Source organism: Condylostylus longicornis, unplaced genomic scaffold (genome assembly GCF_029603195.1).
Source record: "Condylostylus longicornis isolate FDR11 unplaced genomic scaffold, ASM2960319v2 ptg000013l, whole genome shotgun sequence".
Classification (NCBI taxonomy): domain Eukaryota; kingdom Metazoa; phylum Arthropoda; class Insecta; order Diptera; family Dolichopodidae; genus Condylostylus; species Condylostylus longicornis.
The window spans coordinates 13,072,279-13,081,343 of NW_026577982.1; the positions used below are offsets into that span (position 1 = coordinate 13,072,279).

General features: G+C 25.5%; 2 protein-coding genes across 5 annotated transcripts; both read right to left on the bottom strand.

Moving 5' to 3' along the window:
- Positions 1-2,100: 2,100 nt before the first annotated feature.
- On the bottom strand, positions 2,101-4,255 carry LOC129605580 (monocarboxylate transporter 13-like). Its single transcript, XM_055515439.1, has 5 exons — positions 4,025-4,255; positions 3,837-3,963; positions 3,403-3,546; positions 2,458-3,339; positions 2,101-2,393 (listed from the first exon to the last, which is right to left on the bottom strand). Exons 1-5 carry the CDS (start codon positions 4,133-4,135, stop codon positions 2,272-2,274), a joined length of 1,386 nt encoding a protein of 461 aa, XP_055371414.1. The 5' UTR covers positions 4,136-4,255; the 3' UTR covers positions 2,101-2,271.
- An 866-nt stretch (positions 4,256-5,121) lies between these two features.
- LOC129605211 (monocarboxylate transporter 9-like) lies at positions 5,122-7,946 on the bottom strand. 4 transcript variants are annotated; one of them, XM_055514826.1, is made up of 7 exons: positions 7,645-7,896; positions 7,199-7,368; positions 7,010-7,136; positions 6,812-6,955; positions 6,627-6,728; positions 5,514-6,563; positions 5,122-5,450 (listed from the first exon to the last, which is right to left on the bottom strand). In XM_055514826.1, exons 2-7 carry the CDS (start codon positions 7,328-7,330, stop codon positions 5,293-5,295), a joined length of 1,713 nt encoding a protein of 570 aa, XP_055370801.1. In that variant the 5' UTR covers positions 7,331-7,368; positions 7,645-7,896; the 3' UTR covers positions 5,122-5,292. The 4 variants fall into 4 exon arrangements, with proteins under 4 accessions (XP_055370801.1, XP_055370800.1, XP_055370799.1 ...); XM_055514825.1 differs by lacking the exon at positions 7,645-7,896 and adding an exon at positions 7,928-7,946 and having other exon boundaries at positions 5,514-6,728; XM_055514824.1 differs by having other exon boundaries at positions 5,514-6,728; positions 7,645-7,894.
- Positions 7,947-9,065: the final 1,119 nt, after the last annotated feature.

Genomic DNA, 9,065 nt, shown 5'->3' on the forward strand with positions numbered 1-9,065 from the left:
CCTATATGGGATATTATGTAAATATATTTGTATGTATATGAATGAACAGTGATAAATCATCATACATATGTATTTCAAAATATAATTTATAATTCTTCGTGATCTACTTTAAATGAATCATACTTGATGGAATTTATTGAAGAATGTCTTGAAAGTGAAAACAAATGCTTAATTATTATATTAATAGTTTTACGGTTGCGATCATATAATAACAATTCACACTATTGTGAACGATACTATTATTTTATTGATTTTTTATAATTACTTGAGTTAGAAATTGTATTTTGATATACTAGAACCGCAAAGAAGTAGATTTTTGTTTCAAAAAAAGTGATAGAAATACAAAATTAGTGCACAGTAGTCTAAAATTTAATTTATAATGACTGCTGTAAACATAAAATAAAAGTCAATTTACTTATATTTGAGAAAGATTTACAGCATTATTGTAAATTTTTGAAATGGATGAAAAGATGACTATTAAATATATACGTGCTTATAGTAATCTAATGAATGTAATTGCAAAATGAAAGAATTGAGTAACTATATTTCGTTTCCTTAAGAAAAAATAGATTTTTATTTCTATTATTTAGTATCCTTATTACATTAGGCGAACGGCTTTATACATATTGAAAAACGGAATCTTATGAAAGATGCATGATGTCTGTAAAAGACTGATAGGAGAATCAACCAATTTTTGCAATTGTGACATAACTCCTACTTATTCTCGCTTGTTTGTTTAGTTCATAAAACACTCAACTGTTTGCTATCAGTGACCAATCTTGAGATAATTTGTCCTCATCATTTTATGCAATCATTAGTACAATATTGCCGAAAATTTTCTAATTCCAGACTCATAATAAGTGTGACTCATGTTTAAAGTGGGTATCTTAAAAAAAACTTTCCTTTTTCTCATAAATATTCTTTATGTACCTAATAGCAAATATTAAACTTAGTAAAAACTTTCCATCAAATAAGTTTTCTGAAAGTTTGAACAAAAAAAAAAAAATAGAAAAATTCCAAAGAAATCTTAGAAATCCACATAAATAAAATAAAATTTATAATAACAACAATAACTCAGTTGGTCCTTAATGCATTTACAAATATTTTCTTATAAAATTTCTACGTAATCATAATCAGTAGGTAGATCTTAATTATGAATACACTGATATATAAAACACAGTTAACATACACAAATAACGGATTTGTTTGATTCAATTTGTTATAAAACTAAAGAAAAATGTGATGGTTTTCTAAAACTGATAAGATAACAAGCATTTAGATTGGATTCACGTTTTTTTTGGAAATTAATATTTAAGTAATTTAAATACTACCTACCTTTTTAATAAAATACAATATTAAACTAACATAAAGTCTAAAATATAAGTGAAACGGTAATTGCATATATTTAGGAGAAGAATTTATTTCATTTATTGCATAGCTACATTTTTGTGATTTTAATTTGAAATTTTGCAAAACAAGAATAATGTTGATTTTTTCTATTAATTTCTCATTGTGGGTATTCTACACCTTTACAGTATGTAAACCCAAAATTTAAATGATGATTTTCAAAATTTTCAAAAATACATTCACTAAGATATGAATATGGATTTTATCAAACTTACTATTACTTTACGTGATAATAATCACCTTCAACTTTATCATCATAATTATTTTAAATAGATAATATAATTGACACTTTATCATTGGTACCTACATTGAACAAGACTTATCTCTTTATTCATACATACGTGAGACATTAATATGACTCCTTAAGGTTTATAAGGTTTTTGATGAAAAAACTTATTCATAAGTACAACAAAATGTTGACGTTGTTCCATCAAAATGAAAAAATTTTTATACAGAAATTCTTGCGAGCCTAAGCATTGTGAATTACATTACATTTGTCCGCTTACTTTGATGGCAGTTGGAGCTAAGATTTTATAAAATATAACTAGACTAATTTATAAGATTGTTCGTTACAGAATTTACAATCTTAGTATTACAATCTAATTACATACATACATATTTAATTTTTAAAAGGAAATTTACAAAATTCAAAAAAAAAAACGGACTTAAATACGAATTTTTCGAAATTATTTTTAAAGTGAATTATTTATTTATCTGAAAACAAAAATAACTCATTAAAAAAAATATTTTTAACTCGCTGAAGGATTACATTCGCACAACAAATACATGGAGCCGCAAAAAATTATGATTTTTACTATTTTTGTTTTTTTGTAAATTAATTTCCATATTGCAGAATTTTTTCTTTTAATTTCTAGACTTTAAATATTTATATGCGAATTCAATTACCCAACTGATGATTGGTATAAAAAGCAAGACTCCCAAAAAATAAAGCAACCAAACATAATTCATTTCATCTTTTATAACACCTAAAAATATATAATATTCTAAATTCATATTACTCTTCTACATATTCAACTCAAAATATTATACCTATTTGTGATCCAATGGTTAACGCAAAAAATCCAGTCAATAAATTATTTAATCCATTTGCACCAGACAATCTATCTAACGGCACAAATTCTGGTAAAATTAATTGCATATACACTGTTTTTAACCCTCTAAATAATCCAAAAATCACATATGATATTATAATTAGTTTACAATAACCGATATTTTGGCCAAATATTGCTACCATTAAAATTGAAATCAATTGTCCAAATATTCCAAGTAAATAAAAAAATCTTGATTCAATTTTTGTTTTTACAAGAATCAATGGCAATATCAATCTACCAGCAATATCAGATATTGTTGATAGAGTCATTATAATTACAATTTGATCTTGTTCAAATCCAAATTCATTTAAGAATATTGGTGTTAAAATTCCAAAATTTAATTCAGCTAAATATGGAAATATCATACCAATTTCAATATTAACAAATGTTGGATTTCGCAAAAAATCTAAATCAAAATATATGACAACTTTGTGCCATAATGTTTCTTCGCTTAATTTACAATAATCTAAAACACCATTTTGTTTTTCATTAGATTCTTGAATGGTCATTAATCCATCATCATTGTCAATTAATTGACTTTCAAGTTTAAGTGTATCTTGTTCTTTTAATTTATTTACATGCCATAAAACTGGTTGATAAAGTAAATTACAAGCAAACATGTGAAAACATAAAGCGCTAATAATTTTCGATGTTTCAATTTCATTAAATTCAATTAAAAGCCATATAATTAAAGTTGGCATAAATATTTGCCCAAATCCTGTAATAGCCCATGAAATAGTGTGAGCGATTCTTCGTTTCTTCTTAAAATATGTATTGATTGCAAGTGCACTAGATGGGAAGCATAGACCAGCTCCAGAACCTAAAATGATTTTTTTTTCAATAAATACATTAAATTAGTTTAAAACAAATAAGACAAACGTACCCACAAAAAATCCATATGATATCAAACATGTTATAAAAGAGTTAGCATATGACATCAAAAATACACCAAGTGAAAAACATAATGATCCGAATAATCCAATTTGTCTATATGTAAATCGTTTTAAAAGTGGACCCGTAAGAAAACCTGTTAAATTTTAGTCTTTATTTTTAAGGTATATACAAATTATTTAAGATATATTTCGTATAAATTTTTCTTAAATAACACGGCTGTAAAACAACAACATTATCCAAGCATTAATTTCATATTTCAAATTAAATTGGCACTTAACATGACCTATCCCTAATTTTTTTTACATTGCGTAAAATAAAGTTGATCTAAATTAAATATTTACATTGAAATTTTTTATAAACATACAATAGTACTTATATTTTATAGCGGGTCTAAACATTCATTTGTAATACAAGTGAACTAACCAACAAAATATGCAATTGCAGTTTGAGTATTTGGAATCGCTGTAATTTCTGCGTTAGTTAAATCTAATTTCATAAACTTTTCTTGATAAATCAAACCAAAATTTTGAAAAATACAAAACATCCACATCTACAATATTTAAACAAATTATTAATTCAAATTTGATTGTAAAACCTCAAAGAATACTTACATTTGATATACCAGAAGCACAACATATTAACCATCCAAATCCACCATCTGGAGGAATAAAATTCGATCCATAGTCATTTTTATTTTTAATTTTTATATTTTTAATTTTCATAGAAACAGAAATTTCCAAGTGAATAATGTAACGAGCAAAATGTGAATAAAAATAAAAACCAATTTAAATTTATGATAATCTTGTCTCACTATAAATGCATTAGTACTCAAATTAACTATTATCTTTATATAATTTACTTTCGCAAATATATATTGTACTTACTTTAAGATAAGATTCAACAGTAATAATAATTTAAAAAAAAAAGGTTTCCAACTTTACAACTCACTGCTGATCAATAAATTTAATAATTTTATAAAGTATTTTTTCTGTGTAGAAAAAAAGGCGAATCAAACAGGAAAAATCAACTACTAAAATTTTCCTTGTTGCTGATACGGTCACTTATATGTGGTTAGTTCGAAATATTTTAGAAAAGATGTGTTATTCCCTAAAGAAACATTTCTAATAAGAGATGAGTATAGTTCGTCCAAAAAATTTATGTCTTTGTTTTCTCACATTAGCAAAATGTTGTGGAATTAATTAGCATTAAAATTAATTTAATATGAAAATGAACTCTTTTCTTAAGAATTTCATAAACGAATTTTTTTAGCGGCATGTAACATTAATATTAATGTGTAATGTTTTAATTTCTATTTAACCTCGGTTATGATATTAGTTGGTAACCCTAATCAAAAATTAATAACATGTGTGTAAAGCAGTTCTTTGCCATCATTTTTATAATTCTTTTTATTTAAATAAGAAATAAAACTTTTATCACTTAAATCATATTCAAAACATGCGTATAACTTACATATTTTAAGCTTGTAAAATTAGGAAGCGCAAGGGTAATTTTTTGGAGAAATATTTTGACATGAAACAATTTTTTAAATGAATAGACTATAGTTTATGAATATGTTTTATTAAAACTATGTTCACCTTTCTTACTATTATAAATGTATTCAAAGTAGGAAAGTGTATAATTCCTATTTAATACACATCATACGAAATATTGAGGTCAAGATAACGAAATCATTTGTTCACATTCTATCTGAAAATTTTAAATCCAGAGTTCTATTTAAACAGAATAATTCTTTTGCCCCCACCTTAGGAACCAAAACAATACGTTTAATATCACTTAACATATCACAAGAAAAATAAAATCATAAGATTATCAATTTCAAAATTTAGTGTAGTAAACGCTTTTGCTTTCTTTAACAGATTTATAATTCAGTTCGAGGCACTTCTGTGTCTTTTTGTTCATTTCTTTTTTTATACCAACTGTAAATCAATTCGATTGTCCAAGAAAATACTGTTGTTGACGAAATTAAATTTAAGAAATGTAACGTAAGTGTGTAATTCGTTTTATCTCGAATTATCCCTAAAAATTAAAATTTTAAAATTACTTTTGAAAATAAGCTTATACTACTAAACTTATATTTACCTACAATAGGTCCACAAGATAATGTAAAGATACCAGAGGTCAAAAGTTGTAATCCAGAAGCTGCCGGCAGCCTTTTCAACGGAACATGACTTGGTATAATAAGAGCTAAAAATATAGTTCGTAAACCTTTGAACGCTCCAATCCATAAAAATAAAAATATTGCTACTCCATAGGGCGGTTTATGAGCTAAAGCTATTCTTCCAATTGTCATGCCACTTACAGCAATTATAAAAAATATTCTATTATCCCATTTAATGTTTTCCACAAGAAATGGTACTGCAAACCGCATTACAATATCAGAACCACCAATCATAGACATTAATATAGCAATTTGATCTTTTGAAAATCCAAAATCTGCCAAGAAAAATGGCATTAATACAGTAAAATTAAAATCAGCAAAAGTTGATAATGTCATTCCCATCATTAAATTAACAAATGTCAAATCTTTAAATAGACCCAAGTCAAAGAATGCGACAACCTTTTCATACCATTTTAAAGTTTTTTGGTCTTCCATTTCTACTGATTGATTTTCTTCATCTTCTAATATTACTTTGTTTTCAATGAATTTTCTCGAATTATTGCAGGTACAATGCAGCGCTCCCAAATTTATGCTACTAACAGAACGTTGAATTTCTTTTTCTTGTTGATAAATTTTGGAGCCTTCATTACCAAATTCATCTTTAAATTGCGCTTGCAAATTTTTAACAGTCCCAAATTTTTTCAGTTGATTTAGCGAGCTTCTTGATCCATAATATCCATCATTGGCTCTAGCCATCATTGCAATATCAGATGTACTAATTTCAAATTCAGTTAACTTTGAATTTTCATTTGAATACAATAGTTGACTTGAAAAGATTTTAGAATTTTTACGGTTAGATAGTTGTAACTTTATTTGGCAGTAACGGCATAAATTAGTATTATCATCGGTAATTTCATTTATTATTGGCATTTTTTGATCAATGGTATTTTTTGTATGCCATTTGACAGGTTGATATATTAAGGCACAAGCTAGCGCATGCATAGATATTCCAGTAAATAACCAAACAGTACCTTTAAATCCCAGAATTGGCAAAATTGCTGTAACGATATGAGGAAAAATGAATGGTCCTAAACCTGTTATTGTCCATGTAAAACTGGCAGCTCTTCTTCGTTTCTCTTTGAAATACGTATTAAGTGCAAGTGAACTTGCCGACACTATTATACCGGATCCGAATCCTATCCTTGGTTTTAAAGTATCAAATAGAATTTTAAAATGTGTATCAATTTCAAAACATCACTATGTAATTTAATTCTTATACCAAAAATTATTGAATAACATATCATATAAGCCGTAAATGTTTCAGCGAAGGAACTTAGAAATAAACCTAATGAAACAAATAGTGCTCCAAGTATTCCAACCTGTCGAAATGTTAATCTTCTAAACATAGGACCATTAAGAAGACCTAAAAAATGAAGCAGGTAACTATACATTTTTAAATATATTAATACAAAATTACCTGTTCCAGAGGAGGTGGCATTTTGTGAATTCATAATCGTTGTGATTTGCGAGTTTGTAAAATTCAATGACATCAATTTATCTCGATAAATCAAACCAAATACTTGAACTCCAGGAAAAATAGAAAGCTAACATAATAAAATATTTTTTAAAAATTTTTAGCGGAATATGGAATATTAAACAAACTTACATTGGATATACCAGCTGCCAAACAAACTAGCCAACCCCAGCCTCCATCTGGAGCAATGAAATTTTCTCCATAATCGTTTTTATCTCTTCTTTGTTTTTCCTTTTTTACTCCGGTTATTTTATTTGGAGGCATTCCAAATACATTTTATATCACCCTATTTGGAAATATAACTGCAAAATATAAAAGACAAGTTAAATTAAAAACTTCAGAAAACAAATATGATATTTAATTTCCAAAATTTTAAAAAAAGGAAATAAAACGATAAAATTCATAATTAACTAACAATAAATGTTGTTAAATCTTTGCTCTTAATAATATTCTTGCCTGAATTTGTCTAACAATAATTAACCTGTTATTAAACAAACTCATACGTGTGCATTTTCGAGAGAAAGTAATATAATTTGAGTACTTTTATACTTATGTGAGAAAAGTGTTATACTATATACCGTAAAACTCTTCCTTGTTTGTTATTATTATTATTTTTAACTTTTTGAAATCGTTGCAATTTTATTCACTTGTCTGATTGCATTAGAACAAAATATTCTTTAACTAAAAATTTATTTTATTATGATTACATAATAAATTACTTAAATTTTAAAAATATTATTTTTTTTTGAAAATTTTAAAGTTTCTAATCAATTTTAAACTTAATTAATTTTTAAATTGTTTTTCCTTTTAGAAAACTGTAATACAGAGAGCAAAAAATATAACGAAATCGAAAAAATTCACCAAAAAATATTTATTTTATTTTATTTTTCACCATCAAAAAAAAAATATTCGTTTGTTTAATTTTCAGTTTTTCAATTAAAAACGACAATTCTTTACGAGAACTTGGAAGCGAATGACTGATTTTCCTAACTATACAAAAAAAAATTATTTTTTGAGAGAATCATTAGAACTATTTTTAAAATTGTACACATGCAATATGTTATATATATATACATATCTGTTGTATAACAATTTTAAAAATGCAAGTTCAATGTTCAATTTTTGGCGCGTTTTTCGTCATTGATTACTAAAAAGTTTATTTCAGAAGAAAGTTTTTTTTATTATTATTGTTGTCATTTGATTTTGGACAACTTCCAATTTAGAATTCATTCATTATCATTTTTAAATCGTAATGGTTTTTATACGCATGTTTCGAATTCAATTAGAATGATCTCTTACTTTTTAAAATTAAAAATACGTAATTCTTTACACAAATAACATTATATCTGTTATATTAAAAAAAAAATAATAACATTGTCTTTGACAAAACAATTTTTGCTTTTACAAGTGTTGGTCAATTAAATTTAATATGTTCAATTTAATCCAAAAAATGTTAATACAAAATGGTCATACAAATAGTATACATATTATGTATAAGTTTTTCACACACGTAAGACGTAATAACAAAACTGTAATAATATTTACGGTAGGTATATATTTTCAAAATAACCTGTTACAAAATAATATTACGGTATTTTTAAATATGAACTGGCAATACTGATATCGCATGTTTTACCCAATAAACCAATAATTGTCATTAACTTTGACATTTCGTTATTTCAACAGATGTTGGATTGTAAACAAAAAGCAAACAAATAAGGAGTATGAAAAAAAATATCTAAAATTTTTGATTTAAGCCTAAACAATTCCTCGAAAAAATATGTGTAGTCTGTTTTTTTTAAATTATGCACATGTAGTGATTCTTTGCGAATTAAAGAAATCTAATGAATCAAAATTTGTTAGCACAAAATGTAGAATACCAGACAATACAAGAGCAACTACTTTATCAATAAAATATTAATAATTTGTTGAAATTTTAACATTGTTTTAATTAAAACGGCTCAAAGATGAAAATAAATTGTGCCTTATCCATATCTCA